At 40.5% G+C, this 25,657-nt stretch overlaps 6 protein-coding genes across 12 annotated transcripts; 4 read left to right on the forward strand and 2 right to left on the reverse strand.

Annotated features, from left to right (window-relative positions):
- Positions 1 to 156: 156 nt before the first annotated feature.
- LOC132700343 (dnaJ homolog subfamily C member 16) lies at positions 157 to 6,540 on the forward strand. 3 transcript variants are annotated; one of them, XM_060667712.1, is made up of 4 exons: positions 157 to 1,488; positions 2,536 to 3,485; positions 3,914 to 4,140; positions 6,410 to 6,540. In XM_060667712.1, exons 1-3 carry the CDS (start codon positions 287 to 289, stop codon positions 4,096 to 4,098), a joined length of 2,337 nt encoding a protein of 778 aa, XP_060523695.1. In that variant the 5' UTR covers positions 157 to 286; the 3' UTR covers positions 4,099 to 4,140; positions 6,410 to 6,540. The 3 variants fall into 3 exon arrangements, with proteins under 3 accessions (XP_060523695.1, XP_060523777.1, XP_060523607.1); XM_060667794.1 differs by lacking the exon at positions 6,410 to 6,540 and adding an exon at positions 4,202 to 5,549; XM_060667624.1 differs by lacking the exon at positions 6,410 to 6,540 and having other exon boundaries at positions 3,914 to 5,549.
- On the reverse strand, positions 6,408 to 13,653 carry LOC132700283 (non-lysosomal glucosylceramidase). Its single transcript, XM_060667491.1, has 11 exons — positions 13,517 to 13,653; positions 13,377 to 13,465; positions 13,148 to 13,328; positions 12,887 to 13,043; positions 12,565 to 12,688; positions 11,569 to 12,055; positions 11,215 to 11,337; positions 10,647 to 11,156; positions 9,423 to 9,675; positions 9,188 to 9,376; positions 6,408 to 6,891 (listed from the first exon to the last, which is right to left on the reverse strand). Exons 1-11 carry the CDS (start codon positions 13,651 to 13,653, stop codon positions 6,694 to 6,696), a joined length of 2,448 nt encoding a protein of 815 aa, XP_060523474.1. The 3' UTR covers positions 6,408 to 6,693.
- A 92-nt stretch (positions 13,654 to 13,745) lies between these two features.
- Positions 13,746 to 15,315, forward strand: LOC132700513 (ER membrane protein complex subunit 7 homolog). 3 transcript variants are annotated; one of them, XR_009618658.1, is made up of 4 exons: positions 13,746 to 13,990; positions 14,044 to 14,256; positions 14,311 to 14,729; positions 14,791 to 15,315. XR_009618658.1 is itself a non-coding variant. In XM_060667919.1 (3 exons), exons 1-3 carry the CDS (start codon positions 13,746 to 13,748, stop codon positions 14,597 to 14,599), a joined length of 747 nt encoding a protein of 248 aa, XP_060523902.1. In that variant the 3' UTR covers positions 14,600 to 14,807. The 3 variants fall into 3 exon arrangements, 1 of the variants encoding a protein (XP_060523902.1); XR_009618666.1 differs by having other exon boundaries at positions 14,311 to 14,711; XM_060667919.1 differs by having other exon boundaries at positions 14,311 to 14,807.
- A 212-nt stretch (positions 15,316 to 15,527) lies between these two features.
- LOC132704408 (endoribonuclease CG2145-like) lies at positions 15,528 to 18,379 on the reverse strand. Of its 3 annotated transcripts, none has more exons than XM_060674405.1 (6): positions 18,126 to 18,379; positions 17,682 to 18,016; positions 16,887 to 17,206; positions 16,634 to 16,830; positions 16,094 to 16,326; positions 15,528 to 16,035 (listed from the first exon to the last, which is right to left on the reverse strand). In XM_060674405.1, the coding sequence occupies exons 1-6, from the start codon at positions 18,190 to 18,192 to the stop codon at positions 15,802 to 15,804; spliced, it is 1,386 nt and encodes a 461-aa protein (XP_060530388.1). In that variant the 5' UTR covers positions 18,193 to 18,379; the 3' UTR covers positions 15,528 to 15,801. The 3 variants fall into 3 exon arrangements, with proteins under 3 accessions (XP_060530388.1, XP_060530379.1, XP_060530396.1); XM_060674396.1 differs by having other exon boundaries at positions 15,531 to 16,035; positions 16,887 to 17,272; positions 18,126 to 18,378; XM_060674413.1 differs by lacking the exon at positions 17,682 to 18,016 and having other exon boundaries at positions 15,537 to 16,035; positions 16,887 to 17,085; positions 18,126 to 18,375.
- A 100-nt stretch (positions 18,380 to 18,479) lies between these two features.
- LOC132704428 (S-methyl-5'-thioadenosine phosphorylase) lies at positions 18,480 to 19,841 on the forward strand. The gene is made up of 5 exons (XM_060674425.1): positions 18,480 to 18,675; positions 18,733 to 18,907; positions 18,969 to 19,107; positions 19,169 to 19,634; positions 19,691 to 19,841. The coding sequence occupies exons 1-5, from the start codon at positions 18,658 to 18,660 to the stop codon at positions 19,781 to 19,783; spliced, it is 891 nt and encodes a 296-aa protein (XP_060530408.1). The 5' UTR covers positions 18,480 to 18,657; the 3' UTR covers positions 19,784 to 19,841.
- A 603-nt stretch (positions 19,842 to 20,444) lies between these two features.
- On the forward strand, positions 20,445 to 24,857 carry LOC132708047 (pinin). The gene is made up of 2 exons (XM_060680149.1): positions 20,445 to 21,313; positions 23,782 to 24,857. Exons 1-2 carry the CDS (start codon positions 20,536 to 20,538, stop codon positions 24,603 to 24,605), a joined length of 1,602 nt encoding a protein of 533 aa, XP_060536132.1. The 5' UTR covers positions 20,445 to 20,535; the 3' UTR covers positions 24,606 to 24,857.
- The last annotated feature ends 800 nt before the right edge of the window (positions 24,858 to 25,657 follow it).

The following is a 25,657-nucleotide window of genomic DNA, read 5'->3' on the forward strand; positions in this document are numbered from 1 at the left end:
CCACCGCTGATTCTTCGCTTGGCGCTTAAAAATAAATCTGCCAGTGAATAACAGCGATGCCGATGGTAAATTTTTTGATTCAAACTTTCGTCAGAAACCGATTTCATGGTCTGTGTTCTGCTTGCCCGCATTAATCACTAGCCCATTACACTAACCGCACATGCCGTGGTCGGAAAATGTGACGTTTGACACGGTAACACATTTTCCGGAAAAAAATCAATATTTCTTCCGCTTGGCCCGCTGCCGAACTTTAAAATTATAAAACTAGCGGCAGTCGAGTCCGAAAATGATATGGATGGTCCAACTTTGGCTGTACCGGAGTTGCCTTACGCTGTACCTTGTCGGCACCGTTTTAAGCGAATTAGGTAATCCTTATCAAATACTGGGCGTCCATCGTAAGGCCTCGCAGCAAGAGATACGCCAAGCGTACAAGCAGCTTGTCAAAGAATGGCACCCCGATAAATCCAAAGAATTAGACGCCGAGTCGCGTTTCGTCGAGATCAAACAAGCATACGAGCTCCTGTCGGACTCGGATCGAAGGAGACTTTACGACCAACAAGGTATTACGGACGAGGATGCCCACAAAAAACCCGAAAGATCCACGTTCTTCACATCGAGCCCTTTAGACGACTTATTCTCACATCACGGGGGATATTTCAACTTCCAAGAAAATGACATTGTTTTCTTCCACAAGTTGTCGATTACTACTCGGCAGTACGACAAAATTGTGGTACCGAAGAGTGAAAAGACTCCTCACCTCATCTACTTCTATTCGGATTTTTGCTTCCCGTGCCTGCAAACTGCCCCATACTGCCGTAAACTGCTCGAATATTTGGAACCATTAGGGATTAATTTCGTCACAGTGCATTCAGGCCGCGAACCTAACCTCAACCGGCGCCTTAGTATCCATGCACTGCCTTGTTTGGTACTTCTGTTAGATGGTAATGTTTATGTGTACAAAGAAACCCTCACGAGTGTGCCAAAGATTGTGGCATTTATCAAGAGCAAACTGCCATATAAGTTAGTGCCGAGGATCAATAAGGGTGATTTAGACACCTTCCTTGATGGTTGGAAGGATAATCGAGTGCGCGGTTTGATCTTCGAGCCGCGGCCGAATTTGAGATTACGATACCTCATCGCGGCTTACCATTTTAGACATCGGGTGGCGTTTGCGTTCGTCGATTCAGACGAAATCCGGCTCAAGTACGGCGTCCCGCGCGATATGGACACCGTGATGTTGTTCAATGAGAACACCAGTACCCCTGTGGCTAAAGTTACCTTGCCTGACATACCGATGATCCGGCTGCACGATGTCATAGTATCAAATCAGTACCTGGCTTTGCCTAGGTTGTCATCGCAGCGAGTCCTAGAAGCGCTCTGTCCTTGCGAATGGCACAAGCCGCGAAAAAGGCTGTGTGTTGTACTGGTGACTGAGGACACACCTAACCATGACCCACACAGGGACTCATTTCGCCAGTTTGCCCAAAAGTAAGTTTGCATTAAGATTGCCTGCTTTTCGATTATTGCTAGTTTTGGTTAGTATTAGTTGTTTTCACTTTTTTATTTGTTATAAGGTGAGAAAAAATAACTATGTGCTTAGAATTTGCATAAAATAATGCCTTTTGCAGGGACAAATTGTTTCACACTCCCAATTTTATACTTCTTAAATCAAGTTCAGTCCTCGAGTGAATGCACTATGTCCTTCAGATTCTCAAGCTCCAGGATATCAGCCTCTCGTTGTGAGTCTCTGATCCTTTCCACCACAAAATATGTACTCTACCTTAGCAGTTTCATCATAGTTCGTGCATATCATGCACTCATCAATTTTGTGCTTGTGGTGTTTGAGGTTGCAGTATCCTGGTAGATATCCCCACCAATGTTTTCAGGTCGGCCCTGTTCATCTCCAACTAGGTGTCAGTTGTGCATTTATTCATGGGGCATTCTATGTATGTCTTCGAATGGACTAGCCCTGATAATCATAGCCGGTGTAGGTGAGCTTCCTCTGCTCCGCCGTCAGGAGGGTTGCTTTTGTTTGTTTACTCCCTCCAGGCTTTAGTGTCCAGTTTTCCATGTTAGGGTTATTTTATTTCGACTGCAGAACATGAAAAAACAACTTCTTATCGTTTTGGCGAAGTATCAAAGCTTTATGACATTGCGTTGCCCAGATCTTACCATTTAGCTGACGGCATCTCCAAAGCGCTGCTTCCTCTTTTCAAATTGTACTCTCTATGTGAGAGTTCCAGTTCAGGAATCAGAGATCATCTTTTTCGATCAGAAAGGTATTGTTTTACCCTGATTTTTTTTAGCTAACCTTATTTAACCAAAAGGACGATAACGTGCAACATTGCAACTTCTTCTCATGAATTTTGAACCCCATGGTAACTACAGATTGGGATAGAAACCGATTTTACATTGGGTTAAATGGCTATTTACGTTAAGCCTTAGACTTAGACTTGAGAGCCGGCCCAGATACTATTCTAGGGAAAAAATCATACTCTCACACTATTATTAAATAACGCGAGGGTCTTGCCGCAGGGCACCCTACAACGCGGACAAGGTCCGCTTTGCTTACATCTACCATGGCAAGCAGTCGACTTTCATCGCGTCGCTAGTCGCAGGCTACAAATCTACCCGCGTCGAGCCGACGCTGCGCGTCGTCATATTTTGGCGCCGCGACACCTCTCACCTGATGTACGAGTGGTTTGGCGCGCAATGGGACGTTGCCGATTCCCCACCCCCGAACCGCACCTCACTCCTCGACACGATATCGCGCCTCGTCAAGACATCGGAGGCATTCACCTACGAGGCGTACGTCACCGACCTGCTGGACGAGCACGCCACGGGCGCCATCGCGCGTCTCATCCGCAGAGTGTCCCATTTCGTCGAATCTATCTATGATAGCCTCGACAAGGACCAGATCCTGCCAGCCTTATCCATAGTAGGCACGATGCTGTTCATCCTAGCGGTTGGGTACCTCATGGCGTACCTGGTGGCGAAGGAAGAGGAGCAAATCAGACGCGAAAAGGAGCGGGCAAAATCTGGTAACAACAACAATGATGATGAAGGGCACGGGGGCGGGGCCGCCACCATCACCAGTTACCAACCGGAATTGAAGCTCCACGAACTAAGATCGGAGAAGTACAACGCGCTGGTACGGTTGCTGAAACCCGGATGCCGTACCCTCTTGCTGATCGTAGACGCCGAATCCAGACGTCAGCTGATACCGCCATATCACAAAGCCGCGTGGCCGTATCGTCGCAACAAAACGTTGATGTTCGCCTACATGTGCATAGAGCGCGGACTCGCGTGGTACGCCGAGCTGTTGCAGTTGTCGTTGGGGGAGGAACGTGAGCTGAAAATCAACCCGCGAAATTGCGTGGGCACGGTGCTGGCACTGAACGGGCATCGGAAGTACTTTTGCGTGTTTCACGCGAAGCACACGGAGAGCGGCAGTAGAAGGAGGCGATCGAAAGCGGCGAAGAAAGGTGGGTTAGGTGCGCTTGTTAATTAGTGGTCCTGCATCAATGTACGTTCTGTTTGCGTTGCCTTCGCATTTGATAGAAATAAATTCCTTCAAAGGTTGTTCTGACCCAATGTGGCCAAGGCTGCCATTTTATCTATTATATTTTTTTCGGAATTTGGAAATATGTTGTCTATGGTTTATCTACCGTTTTAACAAATACTTTTATTTTTCAAATTTGCGCAGGGCAATATCATAAAAGCAATTTTTTATTGAAATGAAGGTTGGTTCTTTTTTATTAGTAGACAGACGCCTTTTAAAATTGATTTCGGATTATGTTGTTTTTATATGATAATGTATGTTATGAAAAGGCAAAATAGTATCGAAATTCTATACTATATTATCCTTCCATTTTCGGGTTAACAAAAGGATTTGCCCTTATTGTTGCCACAGGGGAGGACTGCGAGAGCGGTGCCGCATTCATCGGGTTCGACTCTGCATCGTCGGGGTCCGAGTCGGAGGAAGTGCTGTTGCAAGGCAGCTTGCTCGACGGCCTGCCCAACTGGCTGGATCGGTTGTTCGAGGGCAGCACACAGCGCTACCACATCAATTACTGGCCAGAGTTTCCGATCAAGTAATATTGCTGCAAGGGAGTCTCGACGGCTCGCGTTTTTTATTAGGTATTTATTTATTTATTTATTGTTTTTTCAATGGTAAAAAGATGCGCACTGTTTGAGTTAGAGAAGCCGGTTTGAGTTAGAGAAGCCGGTTTGAGTTAGAGAAGCCGTGCGATATGAATAAGATAAGAAGCTGAACAATACACTGAGCTTCGTAATGTTACCTCTTTGGGATTCATTTAACAAACCCGGGAACTTGTATAGAAGTGCATAAGAAAGTAGATGAAATAAATACAATAATCATGTTTATCGCAAAGTAAAAAAAAGATGCACTTTTCTTTGTTTGTTGCGAGAGAACTGAATATTTTGATGTGGCATAACCAAAACCAGGATAACCACTAACCCAGAAGAGTCTGAAGAGGTCAAAGAATTTGGAGGTCGTCTGCGCAAGAGTCGGAAGACCGTCTTAAATTTACTCATAGTTGGAGGGTTTCATTACTTTTTTTAGTAGTTCAAATGCGCCCACGAGATCGAAAAGCAAAAGTTTGCCTCGAGCTAATCGCCTATCACTGTCGACCTCGTGATGTCGACAATGAAAAGGGAGAAGGAAACGTGCCATACTGCCCTAAAAGTCGACCGTAGTTACCCAACTTAGTATTTTCAATTTGTAATTTTCACAATTACCAAATTTTTTCATTAGGTACAGACGGCAGGTGTGCCAAAAGTGGTTAGTTTTCATTTCTTTTCGTTTTTTTTTTTTTAAATGACTGCAAATAATACAAAGATGGATAATGGCGGCGTTAGATTAAGTTTAGCGTTAAGTGCACTTTTCCCGTAAAACGTGACACCCGCTATATATCTGACCGGACCCTAAAACGATTTTAAAAATGTTGTGAAAACAAATGTTGCAGTTTTTTGATACCTATTTCAGATTCTGTGACCTATTATAATAATAGCGGATCGTTTTTATAAAGTAGAAACCAATGTAATAGTATATGCATACAGTGTTGTCCGAGACGGATCTTTAATTATTAGATTAAACTTCTAAATGAAGTTCAATCTTAATTATATAAAGCGCCTTTTCCTAGAGATCAAGATATGTAGTCAACCCACCACCAAGATCTTACAATTTTAAAGATTCGAATCGAAAATTTTCGGTATCGATTCGGTCTGTACTATGTATTAAAGAAATTAATCATTTCCATTTTAAGAGACTTCGTTACTGGAACTTTAGAGGAACACAAAATGCAAATTTGCAGAAAATAAAACGAGGGAAATTCATCCTCAAGAAGTGATTTTGAGGAGCGCAGGACTGGTCTCTAGGAATAGACGCTTCATAGAATTAATATATAAATTGTATTCGCACCTTTTCTAAAAGATCAAGATGTCCAGATGTTTCAGGTAATTTTTCTGCAAATATCTTTTACTTTTATTTCTGGAACATATAAGAACAAACCGTCTTATTTTCAAATTTAATTTAATTAAAAAATATATATATAAATATAGCAAAAGTTGTTCAGTGTTTTGTCCAGAGCTTTTTACACGATATGGTATTTTAATTTCTATGCCTTCCAAAATGTTTCTATTTTATAGTTTAATAAGGGCAAGAGCATCGCCTGTGACCGAGGCAACTAATATAACGAATATAACTTTAAAGTAAGGTCTTTAAACCTAACTTTAATTAAAAATTTTAAATTCCCTTAAAGAATCTCTTAATTGTAAAGTCATTGACTCAGAGTTGCTTTAAAACAATTAAGAGAACCAATTGATTTGCCTTTATTCTTGGGTAAAAAAATGCAAAATCGCAGGAACAGAGGGTGCGACAATTTGTAGGTCATGTTCTTTGCAAAATTCACACTAAAGTATAAGAGTACAATTATATTGCTCTAATGTTGAGACAGTTACCGAAGTAATTATAATACCCAGAGAACATAATGAGACTCCTTGTTGTAAGATTTTTCTTTACATACACCTGCCACCAGGGTACACTTTCTTAGTCAAGTTCATAGTAAATTTATCAAATTTCTTTCCAATCACACTAAACTGTGGGCCAAAATTAGAATCATGGATACCAAAAATTATCAATTTGAATCTCTAAAATATGGGTTGACTACATATCTTGATCTGGTAGAAAAGGCGCGAATATAATTCTTTTAAGTACCAACACCAAAAATTAAAACCGCAAAAAAATTAAAAGAAAAAATGATGTTAATCTTAATCCATTTGTCTTTTGGTCAATATATTTCAAAATTCTTTTTCAAATAATGCCATGGAAATAAAATCTAAACATTTTACAATTCTTTTTTTTTTTTTTCATAACTTAACTTGGAAGCGCTGTATTCATTAATGGGCTAGAAAACTGCGCTGGAGCCAAATAATACACGCAGATTCCTGGCGTAGAAAACACCGACAACGCCGTCGCGTCAGTAACCTGATAAAGGCGCGACGTTCGCATGACTCTGGAATGTTTGATCTTGTATAAAGTCGGAGAGAAAGATTAATCGTCGTCGTTATTCCGTAGTCCCCCAGAAATAAATAAAGCACCATTTTGCCAGACAATACTTTTTAATTAATACTTTGGCGTATGTGGTCGAAAGAAAAATATATTTTGGTCCATTAATGGGCTTCTGAGGTATTTCTCAGCGACTTCCACGCAAGGTACATCGACCATACGCTCAGCGGGCGCATGTACGCCACTGACCGGAAGTGGTCCGACGCGTACAACGCTTCGGGCGTGTCGAATGCGAAGCCGTACATGCATGTCAACGTATCGATCATCCCGCCGGCGGTCCGGAAGCCCTCCTCCGTCATGCCCTGCAAGAAGCTGCGCGTTACATGTGACGGAATGCTGCGCAGATGCGCAGTCAAAACAATTCCGGGGATATTAACGTCTTTTATCGGCTTTTTAAAAATATTTTATTTAAGCTCTAGTTAATGACAAATATGGTTAAGTAACTAATAAATCAAGTATATACAAAGCACATAAAAATCATAGAATTAAATCATATTTCACTAAGCCTTTATGTGCGTCTTTCCCAAATAGGTGAAAGTTTTTAAATATTGGCTGAGAGAGTTTTTAAATATTTTTTTATGATCTAAATTCTAAACCATTTTCAACTTTTGAGTTTTTCATAGATAATTCCTTAAATATAATATGTTAGAAAAACACAATTTGTTTAATTATAAGTAAATTTGATTTTTTTTCGTAATTTTGATGATAAATTTGATTTTTTTTTTGTAATTTTGCTGACACCACAATTACACAAAATTAATATTAATATTTTCGACGTCAACGCTTCTTACCAACCAAGATTGTTTTTGAATTGTTAAAAAAATATATTTTTTAAACGTTCTATTAGCTGATATAAAAAAAAAGAGAATAGAAAAATGAATATCGGGTATTGAACTAAATTTAACATTAAGGGTAAAAATGAATAAGTTTCATTTTCGATTTTATTTAAGCCATAATATAGTTGATGCGCCGCAAATGGCATTGATATTTTCGGCGCATGCCGCTACTCCGAGTAACGTGCACTTTCACACACTTAACTCGTTTTCCCAGAACATATAGAGATCTAGGCATATTTTAAGAAAATACTGCCGTAAAAATGCCGCATCCATCTGATTGATGATCTGCCATTTGCCATGTTGGTTGTTGAATGCCGCAAGTTTATTCGTTAATAACGAAAATTCCTTAAAAAAAATTGCAGAGTTGCGACCTAGGCAGGGCCCCTGTATCTTTAATAGTTGTATGATTTAAGCCTATCCTGATGATGTAAAGGAGATAATTTTTAATTTTTCAAAGAAACTTCCATAGGCTACTCTAATGGTTTTTACAAAAAAATTGGTTAATTTGACACTAGTAAATAGTTTTGGTTAGTTTTTACAATATTATCTCTTTACAAAACTTCTGGATTCCTCATGCGTCGGTTTTTGCTTAGTCGAAATTGCTGACGTTTCGCCAATCATCCTGTTGGCTTCTTCAGAGCTTGACTGAAACTGGCTCGTAGTTTACTCTGTACCTGCTTATATGCTAATGAGGGGTATAAACATCGTCTCGGTTGACTGATTCCCAAATTGGTGACAGGTAGAGACCTGAGTCGCGGTTAAGATTGTTAGGTTGTTTATAGATTTCTATAGACTCTCGGATTTTTTGAGCATTGTACCTTATACATGGTCACATCACCATCCGGCCCAAAAATCATCGGTTATCAACTCTCTTGTTTACAGAGCCATAAAATTCTCAGCCGAAAGCCTCATTGCAATTGCCACTGTGGTCCTTCCTTACATCACTGACCACATATCAAAAGTTCTAAAGAAGTATAACGTCAAAACCAGATTTACCACTTGTCCAAAAATCTCTCAACATCTGCGGTCCGTCAAAGACAAAATTCCATTTGAGACGCCGGGAGTTTACAGCATTCCATGCATATGCGGCAAAAAATACATTGGAGACCGGACGAAAAATAGCAACTAGGCTCAAAGAACACGAAAGAGCCTTACGACTAAGACAAATAAACGCATCCGCTGTTGCCGAACACACTCATAAAACCGGGCATAAAATTTTATTCGAATAAACTAAAATTCTTGCATGTAATCAGTTTTTCTACCGAAGAAAAATCCGAGAGTCTATAGAAATCTATAAACAATCTAACAATCTTAACCGCGACTCAGGTCTCTACCTGTCACCAATTTGGGAATCAGTCATCCGAGACGGTATTTATACCTCCCATTAGCGCCCCCCTCAAACAATATCTAAGCAGGTACAGAGTAAAATACGAGCCAGTTTCAGTCAAGTTCTGAAGAAGCCAACAGGATGATTGGCGAAACGTCAGCAAGTTCGACTCAGCAAAAACCGACGCAGGAGGAATCCAGAAGTTTTGTAAAGAGATAATATTGTAAAAATAAACAAAAAATATTGTAAAAATTAACCAAAACTAGTGTCAAATTAACCAAATTTCAATATAATTTTATTTAGGATGTAGCTAAAGAATGTCGCCATGACTATCCAATGCCCAGTACATTCCATAAAGATGTCCCACTGTGCATAGATAAGGGCGGCCGTAATTGAATTAGTCTTACTTGTTTCGTGTAATTTTTTTTTGCTTACCTCGAAAATCATGGTCGCCGCTAACGCGTAAGTCACCCCTGTCCACACCTCCTGACTCTGGATGGTGCTGGTGTCGGGCGCGCCATTGACAGATCCGTTGACCGCTCCCTTGGCGCCGTCGCAGAACTTCACGACATTGTTCTCGAAGATCGCTTTCAGGGCCGACCGCACGTGGTCCCTCGGCAGGATCTGATTGCAGGGTTTAAGGCGCCGAATTTCTGTGCAGCCCACTTACCGGGTAAGAGTGTCCTGCGCCCGCGCAGCACAGGTACCAGTGGCCGTTCAACTGATCTGCCATTATCGTGGCCGCATGGTCACGGGAACAGTCGAAATTGTAGTACCGACCGTTCCACAGTTTCTTCTCGAACGACTTCTTGGCCCGGTTCAGGATTTTCGAGTACTTTTCAGTGTCCCTTGTTTTTCCGACTGCCTCCGACATCCGGACCATGGCGTAGAGGGCGGCCAGCCACAGGCCTCCGCAGTAGGCGCTGCAAAACGAATAAGCGATGTAGAGAGGTAGTAGGTAAAAATCGAAAAATCGTCGGTGGACGGGGCAAGTTCGTAGCGCGTATTACGAAGCAACTCTGTATTTCAAAAATAAGTCGCTTCGCGTTTCCTTGTCCTAGAGGGACTTCCGCGTTTCCTGGTTAAAGAAGTTTGCCGATCGGGTGAACGGTTATGGACACTTATCGTGTCGTCGTTGTTATGAAACACTTATCGTGTTTCATAACGATGCCCAAAAACCAGTCGAAAATCGTGAAAAAAAGGTGGATGCCGGCGTTAGATCGAGGCTATTATAAGCTTATTTATATATCTCGTGTAGGAGGAGGTACATCTCATTTTCATAGCCCAAACGGTTACGAAGTTATTCCGGAAAAACCAAAAGACGAGAACGGAGCACGAAGAACGTCCAACAGACAAAAAAAATTTTTTTCTTTTCGAGGCTGATCACTTCTGTACCAAGGACGGTCTCCTAGGGCCTACCGTCACCGAGATATAAAATGTTTATAACTAGCTTAGATACTTTCGAAAAATTCGATTTCATCGATTTTCGAAAGCAACAAGAATGCGTTTTGGTCAGGTGGAAAATGTGCGCTTTCAGGTTAACTTTCTATGATCGAATGTTTAAAATCGGAATCTGAACAGCAACTGACGAATGTCGCTGCGGTCCCTTCTTTTGTGCAAGTAAAAAAAAAATAAACCTCTGCAACGAAAATGTAACGTTATTAAATCGCGCCTTAAAGCCTGTTAGACAGGTTAAACTGCTGATTGATGTCAAACTATGACTAAAGTGAATAGAATTAGCTTCAGTGAATGGAGAGGGGTATCTGTAAAAAGCAACTGACCTGATTGCTACTCAGCGATACAAACGTTTGCGCAGACCACAAACTAAGTACGCGGCGGCGCTGGTAGTCAAATGACGTTGTGCCTCGTAGGATTTTATTAAGAAAAATCGTACCTGGCGCCGCTCATCACCCATGTGTCGAATGTCTGATCCGGGAAACCGGAGTTCTCAATCAGGCCGTCGTTGTCCTGGTCATATGCCAACGACCTTGTCATGACCTTGTCGCACGCGTCATACATCGCGTCGATGTACGCCCGGTCAAAACGGGGCGGGGCGTTCGCGTCCCTGAACGTCTGCAACACGAATTTCGGGTTGAGATCTCTCCAACCACTCACGTCGTGTATATTGTACGCGTTGATTGACAGGAAGGGCGCCTCGCCCGGGTCACCGGCGTCGTGGGGCACCGTGTCCGACTTTTTCCTCTCGACCACAGCACCGTCATAGAGCATTTCCATCTTTTCCGGTATTTGCGAGTAAACGAAATCTCTGAGGTCGTAATGGAGGCATCTCTGCAACTCGGGCCAGTTGACGCTGAGCGCGTGAGAAGCGTAAAAATGGACGTCGTAAGAATTGTACATGCGATACTCTAAACCTTCGAGATAAGCGAATCTGCCGTACTTTCGCCTGTAATGCGACAGATGGCGACACGAGTTTGGAATTTGAAAAATGGGCGGGACGCTACCTCGGATCGTTTTCTTCGAAGGTCTCGGCGTCCTCATCGCTAACAGATAGTCTTACAGAAGAGCCGGCGCTAACGAAATATGTTTCGTTGAAGAGGGCGGCCTTGAACCAGCCCGGTAACGCCCTAAGATTAGAAACTTTAGATTAGTTTAGATTATAGGTGTTAAGTAGAAGTTAACATATATTGAGATGGATCAATAGAACCGACAAGGCAAAGAGAAAATGCTTTTGTTTGACAAAAAAGTTTGTCCTTGCATGTACCCATTTTCAAAACTTGATCAATATATATCCATTTTTATTGACACGTTTCGAAACGAAAAGTATACGCCCAAACGATTGTAAAAAAAAGACCCACCCATCGTCCAACACATCCCCCTGCCACCGGAATATCCGGCTTTCCCACTCCTTATATCGATCCAACGCGTAGTCGGCCATCTTTAATGCGGCGTCCTCTTTGCCAAACCGCTCCGTGTAGTACTTGTAGTACCGTTTCCGAGAAACTGGGTACATTATCACAGGCATGTCCCACACGAGCGCCATTTCTAATTTCTGCGATCCGCCGTCACCGGTTAGGGTAGTTTTGGCCGCAACCCCGCATGCCATTTCTCCGAAGACGTGGCCGCGATTCTTTTCTGGACTTTTGTCGAACTGCCCCTCCCTAGCCAGCTGGTCCCACACCGTCGAGCCATCCGACCCCGGATCGAAATATAAGCACTGCGATACGGCAACGTCGCGCGCTGTTTTGACAGCTAAAGTGTACGTACATCTGATTTTGTTGATCGTGTGGTAGAGGACAACCCCCTCTTTGTTGCGGTAAGCAAACGGTTTGGTGCTACAAGTCGCTGCGCGAGCAAAACAAAGGCTTCGAGTGAATGTGTACAGGGTGCTATTGAAATGACGTCGGATAAATTAATGAACGAATCTCGACCCCGCGGAGATGCCGAGATTAATTTAGTGATTTCCGATAAAAACAGGAAAAATTAATTTTTGAATTATATTATTATTATTTTTAACTATACCATTCTCTGAACCTATGCTGTAAGCACTGCTCTGACAATTCAGAGATTCCTCTGGAATTTTGAAGACGGTGAATTTAGTAAATTTAGTAATTTAAAGTAAGTTAAAAACAAAAGAACTTTTTGAAGTCCTGAAAGAAAGAGTAGTGAAACTGGTGAGTAATTTTCTTTTTTAATTATATCAAATCTTGAAACAAATTTTCTGTGAATACTAGGGAACACTGTCACTACGAGTATTTTTGTCCTTTGTTGCTGGACTTCGAGATGCACTCATTAAATTATATGTGATTTCAATAACACTCTGTATAATAAAAACGCGTAGTGGACCTACGTACAATTTTTGTCGGTTTTGTCACACCCTGTTCCATTTTTGAATGTGAAAGCTATAGTTACCGTTCTTTTTACTTTGCACACGTTTTCTACGTTCCAAACGAACACAGCACAAGGCAAACAGCTCGCCTGAAACACAGAATTTTTTTCATTTAGTCCCCTAGACCTCAAACATATATCCAATGATTTTATAAAATCCTGCGCCCAGAGAAAGCTAATAAGAAGATAATTAACATGAAACGATTATTATAAATTATAAAAGAATGGGAAAGTTTGAAACAGGAGTTTAACAATATACCTCCTTTAAAAAAACTTTATTAACTATACCTCATACTCATGCGGAATGACCGGACTGACTTGTCTACAGATCAATTTCACCCCGTATTCTGACAAATCGTATTCCGTCCAAGATCTCGGGTACAGTCCAGTATATGTGCACTTGGCGCCATCTATATTACTCTGCCAACACCTTAACCTCTTTTTCCTGTAATAAAATGGAATATCTGACACAATCTTCCTTTGTTCCGATAAATCGACTATGACCTTTGATCCTTTTTTTTTATTACACTTAATAGATGCATGACTCACTTAAATGTTGACAAAAGACTCTGGAAAATCGTTTTGTGGTTTTCATCTTTGATGGTTACTATGAACTGATTCGCGTCCACAGTGTTCCAATCGCATTTATCTGGCTTTAACTGAAACCTACAAAATTCCCCTTTGTAGCCTCGTCCGATTGAACCCGATCCGATACCCCCGATCGGCACCCCTGAAAGAAAACCGGTAACATATATCATATAGTATTCGTTTAAGTTACCGTAAATTTGTTTTGAGTCCTGCAAGTTAACGTAGTCCATGACTATGGATTTTCCTTTGATTTTGTGTACGACATAATACCAAAGATATCTAAAGCAAATCGGATTTTAATAACAAGTAATATATTGCTCAAAAGTAAACCTTAAAATTAAAGGTAGCATGCCCCAAATAATTTTCAAAGAGGGTTTGAAGGTGGGAGTGCATTTTACCGGATACTCGTGGTCTAATTTCACTTTAAAACCGTATTTGGGAACTGCAGTTTGCTGGTTCTGGGTCATTTTGGAATAAATAACAGTTCTCTCGAAAATTGGTTTTGTCAACAGTCTTCCTCTTTTGCAATTCGGCCGATTTTTAGCCAGTTTTAAATAAAATGGAGATGAAGTTTAACCATAGCCTTTGTTTCGATAAGATTCGTTTGTTAGAAATGGTTCTTGTTAAATTATTCGCTTGCTTGTCGCTATTGTTGCTCGCTAATGCCGATAACAGCATAGAGGACGACGGAGAATCGGGGCGGTATACCATAGAGGGCCGAGTATTTCCTTTGTCTGATCAAGTCAGTCAATCAAACTGGCAGGCTACCACAAGGATACACGTAAACGGGGGCGAATATATAGGGTATTGCGTTTGGAAAGAGTGTTAAAAGATTCATTAAAGTAATTTAAATGTAGATTTGTGAAAAAGGACGGTAGTTTTGTCGTCCACAATGTACCATCGGGATCCTATGTGATTGAAGTTCTCAACCCTGATTTGATGTTTGAACCGGTCAGAGTGGAAATCAACTCAAAGGGTAAATTTAGAGCCCGCAAGGTAAACTATATCCAAACCTCGCAGGTTGTTCAAGTGCCCTACCCACTGAAAATGAAGGCCTTGGGCAAAACCAGGTAGGAATTTGGTCAAAGTATTCGTGCTTGTGTCATAATATTGGGAATCGATAGGTATTTCCAAGTACGTGAACAGTGGCGTATAACTGATTTCCTGTTCAATCCAATGGTGATGATGATGGTGTTGCCTTTGGTGCTCATCATGATTTTACCAAAAATGATGAATGATCCGGAAACTAAGAAGGAAATGGAACAAATCCAGAGCATGACCAAGTTTGAGATGCCCGAGATGTCTGACATGGTGTCCAATTATCTGGCAGGTAACAATGCTGGTGCCAGTGCCTCTCAGACACAAAGCAACAAGAAGCAGCTGAAAACTCGGAGACGAGTTGTGGCCAGTTAAAGATTTAGTTTTTTTTTGTCATGTTATTTCAAGTTCCTGGTCGGCCTGTGAAAATTTGTTTTTTTTATGTAGACTTTTTTATTGTTGAAACAAGACTCCATGAGAAGACACTGTAAGTTGCAGAAAATTGGTTGGTTTCGATGTAATTTATTGTTAATAGAGTAACTTTTTTTATTTTCTTCAAATTACAGATATATCATGAAACTCACATGGGTACTTTTAATGTTGCGCTAAGCATAGTCAGAAGTAAAACTAAAATGCCAACATCAGCACCAACAAACGGATAAACTTGTATTGCCCCATTTTGGCTTAAATGTTCTAAAGCCCCGCTGCACTTGTATTCCAGAAAATGCCCTTCTCTGGTCGCAAAGATCTAACGCACGCGATCCCAAGCATATAAAATTCGAACACATGCGGGATGGTTTGAATTATAAAGTCTATTGAGCCCAGAGAAATAATCAAAGAAGTTCAAGTTAAAATATTGTGAAGAAAAGAAATTCGTAATTCATTTGAAAAAAAAAATAGATTTTGCTTTAATTCTTGGTAGGTATTATTACAAGGTAAAAACAAAATAATAGCCTATATAAACTGGTTTTTGCTAACTGAATGTGTTAGTGAGACCCTCTTAATTATTTTTTTATTTAATTTAAATAAAAAAGGGGGAACGCCAATGACTAAATTTAGATATATCTTAATAAATTCTTAAAAAATGGTGTCTTCAGTTTTTTACTAAAAGGTCCCCTTTTGTTTTCGCGTGCACCTAATATCGAGCTACTTAAATTCGTTTTTATTTATAAAGGTTCCAGAAAGAATAATAACTTAATAATTAATTTCATTAATTTAATTATAATTATTATAATAACCATAGTTTTAAAATAAAATCTAGAGAAGAATATTTAAAATAGGAAAATGATTTAATTTTTTTATATTTCAACACCTTATACCTCTGAAATGAAGCATTTCTTTTTTACTTACTGTCAAAGTTTTCTTTTATAATTCGGACCAACCTAAGTGGTGGGGTGTGCCAAAACTTGTTTGACTCTGCATTAAAGTAAAACAATCATGCCATGTTTAACATATATTTAACATACAAAAATAGAGCAGGATCAAAAAATCTAAATTTTGGCACTTGAGAAAAAGCTACCTTAACATTTTTAAAAAATTTCCGTACTTCACAACCAGCGAGTATAGTGAAAATTTACCTAAATCTCTGGAAAAGCGCTTCCGATCATATTCTTTCCCCTGTACCGATAACTATAAGTTCTTATAATAAATCGATTGCCATTCATTTTCAATGGACATATTTTATCAGCTCTTAACAAGAAACAAGTTGAATACAATGCCATCTCCAACTCGGGACTGGTTCCAATAAACATTGAGCCCACGGGTTTGTCCACCCCATGGAAGGTAAAGTGGTACTTTAAAATAGATCCTTTCTGCAAGACGTAAGCTCAATGTTAACAAATTGTTGAAACACGTTGTTGAAACACTCACGTTTCCCAAGTCAATTTTCTTCATGTAACCCAAATAGTTCGCCCTGTTCTCTTTCTCCTCTTCACTGAAGTACAGCCAGTTGTGCAGACCGGAAACCATGTTGTTTTTGAGTTCCGCGAGAAATACATGCTCGAATCCGCTTGAACCAATCCGTCCACCACCCCTCGAGTACATATTAAACCATATCAGCCGCAGCAAATCTTTAAACTCCCGCGGATCTTTGCCGATCTTGCCTAAAATCAAAACCAGCAGTGTCATGGACACAAAAAATATTTGGTAAGTTGTTCTATAGCACACAGGGACCAACTTGAATATTACTTAAACAAAATATTAAGCCCGGAGTAGCCAACTTCGTATTTCCTAAATATATTCGCAATCTCGAAACAGTTTACCCAATTACTTAATTGTTTACAATTGTCATTTGACAATTTTGAGTTTAGCTTAACTCTATTTTTTCTTGTGTTTCTTTTTGAATTAATTGTATATTGTAAATAAATATACAACCAAATACTAAGTTGGCTCACCTCATCCTAATTTTACCTTTCTGGATTAGAAAACTTCTTGCGAATTGCATCACAGGGGTTGCCAGAACAGTATCAAGCAGGTTATTCTCCTCAATGCGTTCCTGGCCAGTGTAGACCTCATTTTGACCTGCATCGAGGAAGTAATTGTTGAACAACAGCGCCATTTTTTCGACGGAGGGGATTTTGTAAGCGGCAGGGTCGACCACAAGGAGTCTGAAAAGTTATTCCAAACAATGGGCTGGAACAGGTTCAGATAAAAGCGGGCTTACGGTTGCAGAGCTTCATCCCTTTCCGACCTGGAGCTGGTCATGCCTTGAAAATTCGCCACGACATATTTTGCCGCGTTGTTAAGGTCTTTTTTCAGCAGCGTTTCGGAAAATTCTCGCAACTCATCATCTGTGACAGCTGAGTCGCCGCTCGTCGGCTTTTCGACAACCTCATCAGGAGCATCAACTTCTGTACCCGGCCCTGAGGGAGAAACATTTGGTAGGGTTTGACCACCCACGACTGGAGTGGGAGAATTTTTCACGAAACCTCGACGACTGCCTTCAGGGGTCGCGGGCGTCGCCGGGAAATTGTTCGCCGAGTTCTGTCGAATGATGCCAGAATACGAGGGTTTGGTTTGGTTATCGTCAATTTTTGTGATTTGAGACGCCTACAAATTAGATGTGTTTAATGACCGCATCCTGCAGCCGATAGATATAGAGATCCTGTTCGTCACAGAACACAGACAATTAGTTTTGGCAGGTTATAGGTTAGTATGGTACAAATTTTGACGGTGGCTTATGATTATTTTATGAATAATCGAATCAGCGTCCGCAACCCCGTGCATCATAAAACTAGTTATTTTTCAATTTCCTCTATGACACAACATCTGAAAAGCTTTTGTATTTATCAATTCCCTATCCCTATGCCGGCAAAGTCATATTAAGAAAGGGCACAAAAGTAAAACAATTCTGGTTCCTAGTTTAAATGCCCACATGCAAAATTTTGCAACAGCAATAAAGATTTAAAAGCGCAGGCTTGTCCAGGAAGCACATTATTTGATAACCAAAGTGTTTTACCGATTTGGCAGTAGTCCCTGAATCGGGATTGTTCTGACTTAACCTTTGTTGCTTGGGATTACTAATTATGGCGCCATTGGCGGCAGCACCATTGTTGTTACTGTTTTTTTCTGTGCCGCTTATTTGGCTTTGGGCGGAAGCTGCCTGTGCCTGTTCATTTTTAATCCAAATGTTGTTTTGTTGGATCCACTTTGGAGCGGTACCCTGGGTGGGGCGCCTATTCACCATGCGTCTATTGGGTGTTTGACCAAGTGATGGCCAAGGAGTGGTACTTTTAATTACGCTCCCGTTTCGGGGTGCAACAGCGGCCTGCCTAACGTTAGTTACATCTCCACCTATTAAGTTCGCGTTTAGCATTAAAAATAGAATCCTAACCTCACGCGTGTAGTTGTATAACAAATGCAAGATTTAATCATTGGCCACCCAGTTAAAGTCAATACTTACAGATTATATCAACAATAACGAAGCTTAAGAGGATCACCAAAAAACTAAACAATGTGTAAGAGTACATTTTCAACAAAGCAGATGTGAAAATTTACCGATGGTTATAAGTTTTTTCGATCAAGGAAAACCGTCACATGTTCACACCAATGGACGCAAGACCCTTATCACATAGACTTTCACATTTCACATTCAAAAAACTAATTACAAAACAAGTTTCTATTAACAATAAAAACTGACCTTTTGTCTCAGATCACAGAATTGAAACTAAGCAGTCGGCCCAACTTGGCGAAAATATTATATTCCGTGTCGACTTCTAATTCGGTCCGATAGTTGGCTGTGATTAAATTGATCACGGAAAACTTTAGAACTTAGAGTGACTTTTGACTCGTCCTCGACCCCCACGATAATGTAAATTTTAAGTATCAGTGAATTTTTATTACAAAGTTGTAAAATTACGTTAGATTACCAAATCGCCCGGACCACACAAAAGTAGGAAACAAATTATTCCAAAATTAAATCCAAACGAGTGAAGATGGCACCTGACATCAAAGTAATTTCAAATGCGAAATGTTTTATTTCCTAAGCCTAAAATATTCCCTCTATTCAGGTCGCTATTATTGGGGGCACTGGTCTGGACGACCCGGATATACTCAAAAACCGAAGAGAGAAACGCGTTACAACTCCGTTCGGAGCTCCCTCCGACAGCCTTCTCCTAGGAGAAATTGATGGTGTTGAATGTGTGTTGCTGGCGCGCCATGGACGCAAACACGACGTTGCCCCCGGTAAATTTAATGCTGAATTATGGTAACCTCACTTTAGGAGAGCCTGCATTGAATTTTTTAGGTCATATTAACTACAGGGCTAACATTTGGGCTTTGAAACAAGAGGGCTGCACTCACATTTTAGCGAGTAATGCATGTGGATCTCTGAGAGAAGACATCCCACCTGGTGATTTGGTTATAATTGATAGTTTTCTTGACAGGTATACAAAATAATGTAAATGTATTATAGGATTTTTGTATGTTTGGTTTTTAAATTTTAAGAACAACAAACAGAATACAGAGCTTCTACGGCAGCGGCCCGGATAGTCTGCCCGGTTTGTGCCATATTCCTATGGAACCTGCCTTTTGTCCCCAAACACGCAAAGTTCTCTTGGAAACTGCCTCCAAATTAGGCTTAAAGGTTCACAACGGGGGCACTGTGGTCGCTATTGAGGGCCCTCGCTATTCGAGCAAAGCAGAGAGCAACTTATACAGGCAATGGGGGGCCCATTTGGTGGGCATGACTACAGTACCTGAAGTGGTTTTGGCCAAAGAGGCGGGCTTGTGTTATGGAGTGATTGCGTTGTCGACTGATTACGATTGCTGGCGGGATAGTGGAGAGAAAGTGTCCCATCAGTTTGTCGTAAAGAACTTCCAGGAAAACGTCAAGAAAGTTACCAGTTTGCTGCTGGCCGCCGTTTCTAGGTTAAAGGGAGAAGATTGGACAAGGACCTTACAAGATACGCAGGTTGGTTATCTGTTTGTAGAATGAGTTTTAAAGCGCAATGTTTTGTATTTTTGCAGAATTTGGCGAAAGAGAGCGTTATGCCGCCGAACGAGCAGCGAGATTCCAAAGGGGATGATAAATGTTCCCTCGAGTGCCAGAAGGCTAAATAAATGTTTTGATTTATAAATTTTATAAATTTGTCATTCTAATAATAATTCGAAAATATTCTCTCAATTAGTAGTTCTTTATTTCACCTTAAAGGAACACTTCAAACTCTAACAAAATTGGCATACAGCTAAATTGACAATTAGCACAGACCACCACCAATACTAAGCAGAATTTGGCAAGCGTGTTATAGTAAATAATACTATAATTTTATATTTATACTTGGACAAATGCTTGCTTATCCTACATTTGCAAAACTTTCAAATATTTTTACCAGCGGATAATAAACTTTAAATGCGACTATATGTTGGCACAAAACCAGAAAAAAATAAATCGCCAGTTCGATAAAATTATAACTTAATGACTATGGTTTAAACATTGGGTCAAAGACTGCGCATCACGCTGGCCAACTCCAACCAAGGCAGAGTTGTCAAAACCGTTATTAAATAACATCCTTTCATTCGTCTGATTTTTTATTTAGAAATGCTAACATTCGCCAGTCTTTTGACTTTTCGTCCGTCTATGCAAATATTTTGTTGATAACTGACGACGAAATCAAAATTTTCGGCAAAAAGCCGGCCGTATATTCGGACGATTCGACAACGTCGCCGCGATTTAGTAACTTTCGTCACCGAAAGTTAATAATTTGACATTTGTCGAATCGGCTTTGGTTAGATCTCGCTTCGTTTACATGTAGTGCGTGCCCGACAGTTCAACGAAAATCAATGCCGATTTTTTGAGGAAACCCGCTAGAGAAATGGCCACTGAAATTCTGAAATCGTTCGACGCGTTGCGCAGCGAACTCGAGCAAGCTAAAAACAGTTTGAAAGGCGTCGACGAGAACTTGAAACGTCTTATAGGAAGGGACCCGTCGGAGCTGCCTGCCAGGCCCGATGGCGGCGTTAAAAGGCCCCTTAACGATCGATTATCGCGTCAAGGGGCGAAAATAATCCGTCGAAATTTCGAAAACAACGACCCACCGCCCAGACGTCGAAATCCGAACGCTATATCCGTGTTTCAGAGGTTATCTGAGCGGCCTGTATATGAAGAAGTACAGAAACCTGCGAAGGGCCTCATTAGTAAGGTAATCGTCACGCCAAAGGAGGTACCGAGCAGGCAGAAAGCGCTCGAAGCACAAAGCAAAGATGAAAAATTCAAAGAGAGAAACCGGAGGATGTTTGGCGCGCTGTTGGGCACCTTGCAAAAGTTTCAACAGGAAGAGAACAAACTGAAGAAGAGGGAGGAGAAGAAGGCGCAGGTGGAGAAGAAAATCGAGGAGCACGAGATAAAAGAGAAAGAGGAAATACGGAAGGAACGGCAGGAGTTGTTTTACAACAGGCGGAAGAAGCAGGCTGAAATTAAGATGCTCGAGCTCAAGATGTTGAGGATGAGAGAGCACACAGCATGGGAAGAGAAACAAAAACCGAGGATGAACTTTATTATCAGCAAAGCCAAACCTCATTTGCATTACCTACCGAGGAGAATGACAGACAAGGCGAGGCAGTTGCTTGAAGTGTCGCGGAGTGAAGTAGAGAGTAAGATTTATTGGATGTTTCTTAATTCCTAGGATAGTAATCATAAAAAAAGGGGTTTCAGTTTGGGTAATAAAATTGGGTCTGGCCCTTATGATTAATTGTTTGTTGCCCCCAGGTCGCCAGGGTTAAAAAAATTGGGATGTGTAGAAAAAAAGTTTATATAAACCTATGTATGTCCCAAAATGCATAGTTTTTATGATAGAGAAAATATTTTTGTGTCGATTTTTCTTAAATTTGAAGGTGGCGTTTAGGGCAGTGGGATTAGAATTATTAATTTCAATGGCGTCCCCGAAACCAAACTAACCAATATTGTTGGCAGATTTTTTTTTGCACACACGGGCGCTAGTATGGAAGCGATCAGATATTTTCGGTAGACTTAAGCCATGAGACACCGACTAGAAAAAGTATAATAAGCCACACAGTTCAGTTCCACAATGGCTTTTATCAAGCTGGTTGCATAATTAATTTTTTTTTGGAGAAAAATTTTGTCATTTAATGTTAAATGCTTTATTTTTTAAAAGGTGTGGTTTTGGCTGTTATAAGTTTTGGCAACACAATTTTTACTAGCCTGTATGGTGTGAGTCACGTTGAATGTCGTATTAAAAGCACAGTTTTTTTTTTCAAAACTTGTTGGAGGGCTAGGTGATAGTCACAGACGTCCAACTAAAAGAGACCCCCATTCATAAAATTGCTGCTGTTTGCAAATATGGATTGAGGAATGTTGTCTAAATTTGAGGATTGCGACGGTATATCATTGGCATGTGAGATTATAATATTAAAATATTCGTAATATTATAAAACACTTTTATGGATGATGCAAATAACATCGGATGTCTTTGAGCTTTCTTTGGAAATCTATACACGTTTACATACACGGAATTCAAACCGAATAGTTCATTGCAAACTTTACAATATTGCTGCAGTTTAGCTATTAGTCTTTGTAATAGCAATATTCAACAGCTTTTCACTTTCCAAAAGTCCCCTTTCTTCCAAAAAATAGGCAAAAGCAGAAGTAGCACAAGACGCATTTGAAATCGAGGTTAAATACTGCCTCTTACATTAGCGCAAGCATTTATTCGTTGTACCCTTTTCACAAAAAAAGGAATATTTTATTTATTTAATGAAATGTTTGCGAGACTTTTTCTTAATGTATATTGAATTGAAGTTCTCATTTACCTTTCTAATACATAAAACTAGTATTCTGTGTATATTGTATCGGCAAAAAACCCCGGCGATATCCAGCACTGCCAACATTATCTCAGCCCGTCAAGATATTTGCATCACGTTAAAGTGGAAGCAGTACTATCACGCTTGATTATATTGCTATGTGCTATATGCCTATAAAACTACAAAAAAAACATCGAAACGCTATAACTAAAAAACAACCGACCTATAGTTTTGATACATGTCGAAGTTCGTATTATTTCTAAAATGAAAGACACAGCTATCAGATAATACGTAACAACAAATACGTAAACAACAAAACAAGGGATCTACAGTTTTTGGTGGAGAGCTACTGTTGTTAAAATTAAAAGAAACAAGAATTATCATGGCACGTAAACAAAAGCTAAGCTATTTTACAGTAAAAGCAACAACCAACTGACCTGGTTTTTTGAAAATAAAAGTATTAATTTCAAAGTAACAAAAAAACCGTCTTTGCCACCTTTCAGGCTATTATAAAAGTGACTGTGACGTTTAGCATTATTTTTTAGCAAATCCATTAAGTCATTAAACTTTTTTTTGGAGTTGGTATAACATCTCCATAAGCACGGTCTAGATTCACATTTCCAAAAAATATAAATATCACGTCTGCTCGCATTTTTCTTTGCATAATACTTATGCTTCTGTAGTCAGTTTCACTAAAAGATGTTTTATATAAAAATGTGTCAGGAGCATCTTTTTCTACTTTGAAAAGACGCGAGTCATTAAAAGAAGTTGAGTTACTAGTTTTTTAAAATCAAAAAAATCATCGTAACTCATTTCTACGACTACGAGTTCCCGCCTTCTTCGGTCTTTTTATCAACATTACGTACTCTGCGGCCATTACAGACACGCGGAATTCTGTCCCGGTTTTGGGCGTAAGATCGTTAAAAAACGCGGGAAATTCAATAGTGGCTCTCTCTCTCTCTCCCTCCCCCTCCCCGCCCCTTCCTTTTTCTCTCTCTCACAATTGACTAAAAATAGGTATTTTCTGATATGTGTCATTAGTACACCCAGTGAGCGATATATCTGCGGTAATTGTCTATATTATGGAAATGTACTTGTAAGTGCGTCGTTGCAAGATCTACACAGTGCCAAAGAAAAATTTGAAATTTCAATCGGAACACTACCTATTTCATTACAGATTCGCGGGTGGTACATGTGTTTTTAGGTTTTCAAAAGTTTTTTTTTAGTAAACCCCGGGTAATTGAATAAAGTTTAATACCTATATAAGTACCAAATTATAAGTAGCCATTTCCATTTCGCAGAGGAAATCGAGAAGAAACGCGCGGCAGTGGCGGACGAGCTGAAACGGATCGAGGACCGCATGCGCCGCAACTTCGAGCACAAATTCGGCGCGAAGGACAAGGAGGCGGTCGTCGCGGAACAAGAGGTCGATCACGCCGAAGAAGACACCGAGCTCGACTGTCACTTCGACGACATCGTGATGGACTCGCCGAAAAACAACGGCGACGGCAAATCGATTATGGCGACGACGACGGTAAAGGAGGAGAACGAGGCGGTGCCTGAGACAGTGGCCGACAGGCAGGAAGAAGTCACCAAAGAGAGGCGGGGCGAAAAGGAAAGGAAATCGAGCACGTCATCCGACGATACTGACCGCGGTGTCGATCCCAATGTTAAAAACAAAGAAGATGAGGAGGAAGAAGACGAACAGGAGCCGGTTAGGGTCGATGATGTAGCTCCCGTGGCGGACGAAAACGGCGGGGTAGCAGGGCAGGATATCTGCGACCAGATCCCATCACCACCAGGATACCCGAATGCCCTCGTTGGGAATGAGGAAAACGGCGACACCCAGCCTGCATATATGGGTGAGGCCAACGACGTCACTTATCCTGGCGCTTACGACGCGGTTTACCCGCCGGACGTGAGTGCGCCGCCCCCGTCGTACGGGGAAGACGGTCATGGGTTACCCTCTCATACTAACCCCGACGGGTATGACCACCAAGAGTACCCGGGCGGCGGCACGGGGCCTGTACAAATAAACTATCCGCCGTCCGACGGCTACTATGAGGGGCAACAGAACTACGCCCCAGGGGACGATCATTCGAACTACTTTTACGACCAGCGATGATGGTAGTGGCGCGAAACAATACCGAAACGTTTGTGAATACGGAGACCCGGTTCGGCGAGGAGGCGTTTTTCAATTTTTCTTCGGACGTCAATCGTGAGGTGGCGCCGCAAACGCGTAACCTTTTTATTTTTAATCGTCAGTTGTAATTTTAGTGTGAACGGAAGGAGATAAAATTGTAAATAAAATAAAAGAGTTGCTATTGAAAACACTGTTTTTCATATAACTTTCAAATTTAATAAAAATGTGGCAGCATGTTTGATAAATCATCAACACCATCAATTTTCTGATATATAAGCCTACATCATATTTTTTTGAATGGAACACAATCTATTATATATTTGTGTTTAATAGACTATCTTACTCCGATTATAATGATGTAACACACTTTGCATTTTAGTCCACTCATTTTTGACAAATTGGCAAAAATAGGAAATTTTTATATAACTTCAAAGAGTGCCCTGAATGACAAATAAAAATATGTTTATGTTTGACATAATAGCAAGGTGTTATTGTTAAAATGCGTTTTCGCAAATTTAGCATCTGTGAAAGGAGTGATATGCTTCAAGTATACTTTATAAATAATAAAAGTGCAATCGCACCTAGTCGTCAGTATATTAGACTTTTTAGACAGCGCCGAGCTCCTTTACAAAACAGGTATATCCAAGGCTGGAAAAGAAATTTGCAGAAAACGGTAACGTATTAAATGCTAAAAAGGTATGCCACATCCAGTTTCCTCTATTACTAGAGTATATGACAGGTATTTCTCAGGGATCAATCGACTCAGTTTTCAAAAACTAAGTGCAGAACAATGTCAAAGGAGGATGCAGTTTTGTTTGGATTTTTTAAATAGACATAATGAGAATAAAAACTTTTTGAAAAACATTTTATGGACTGATGAAAGTGCGTTCACTACAAGCAAGGGTTATAATAGACAAAATACGCGATATTGGTCTTTAAATCAAAAACTCAGATATACCAATCAATTCGGTGGTGTCATAGATGGGCATATTTTGGGTCCGATATTTATAGATCAAAAGTTAACTGGAGATCAT

The sequence above is a fragment of the Cylas formicarius genome, unplaced genomic scaffold (assembly GCF_029955315.1).
Source record: "Cylas formicarius isolate icCylForm1 unplaced genomic scaffold, icCylForm1.1 PGA_scaffold_10__41_contigs__length_53128322, whole genome shotgun sequence".
Lineage (NCBI taxonomy): Eukaryota > Metazoa > Arthropoda > Insecta > Coleoptera > Brentidae > Cylas > Cylas formicarius.

Coding starts and splice junctions, on each gene's coding strand:
- LOC132700343 (XM_060667712.1), top strand. CDS start 287: ATGATATGGATGGTCCAACTTTGGCTGTACCGGAGTTGCCTTACGCTG. Junction 1,489..2,535: donor TTTCGCCAGTTTGCCCAAAA/GTAAGTTTGCAT, acceptor GTCTTGCCGCAG/GGCACCCTACAACGCGGACA. Junction 3,486..3,913: donor ATCGAAAGCGGCGAAGAAAG/GTGGGTTAGGTG, acceptor TTGTTGCCACAG/GGGAGGACTGCGAGAGCGGT.
- LOC132700283 (XM_060667491.1), bottom strand. CDS start 13,653: ATGACCCAGAACCAGCAAACTGCAGTTCCCAAATACGGTTTTAAAGTG. Junction 12,689..12,886: donor TCATTCCGCATGAGTATGAG/GTATAGTTAATA, acceptor TCTGTGTTTCAG/GCGAGCTGTTTGCCTTGTGC. Junction 6,892..9,187: donor CGGCGACCATGATTTTCGAG/GTAAGCAAAAAA, acceptor AGCTTCTTGCAG/GGCATGACGGAGGAGGGCTT.
- LOC132700513 (XM_060667919.1), top strand. CDS start 13,746: ATGGAGATGAAGTTTAACCATAGCCTTTGTTTCGATAAGATTCGTTTG. Junction 13,991..14,043: donor AACGGGGGCGAATATATAGG/GTATTGCGTTTG, acceptor ATTTAAATGTAG/ATTTGTGAAAAAGGACGGTA. Junction 14,257..14,310: donor AAGGCCTTGGGCAAAACCAG/GTAGGAATTTGG, acceptor GGGAATCGATAG/GTATTTCCAAGTACGTGAAC.
- LOC132704408 (XM_060674396.1), bottom strand. CDS start 18,192: ATGTACTCTTACACATTGTTTAGTTTTTTGGTGATCCTCTTAAGCTTC. Junction 18,017..18,125: donor CGTTATTGTTGATATAATCT/GTAAGTATTGAC, acceptor CGAACTTAATAG/GTGGAGATGTAACTAACGTT. Junction 16,036..16,093: donor AGAAAATTGACTTGGGAAAC/GTGAGTGTTTCA, acceptor TACGTCTTGCAG/AAAGGATCTATTTTAAAGTA.
- LOC132704428 (XM_060674425.1), top strand. Junction 19,108..19,168: donor ATTGATAGTTTTCTTGACAG/GTATACAAAATA, acceptor TTAAATTTTAAG/AACAACAAACAGAATACAGA. Junction 19,635..19,690: donor GGACCTTACAAGATACGCAG/GTTGGTTATCTG, acceptor GTATTTTTGCAG/AATTTGGCGAAAGAGAGCGT.
- LOC132708047 (XM_060680149.1), top strand. CDS start 20,536: ATGGCCACTGAAATTCTGAAATCGTTCGACGCGTTGCGCAGCGAACTC. Junction 21,314..23,781: donor GTCGCGGAGTGAAGTAGAGA/GTAAGATTTATT, acceptor TCCATTTCGCAG/AGGAAATCGAGAAGAAACGC.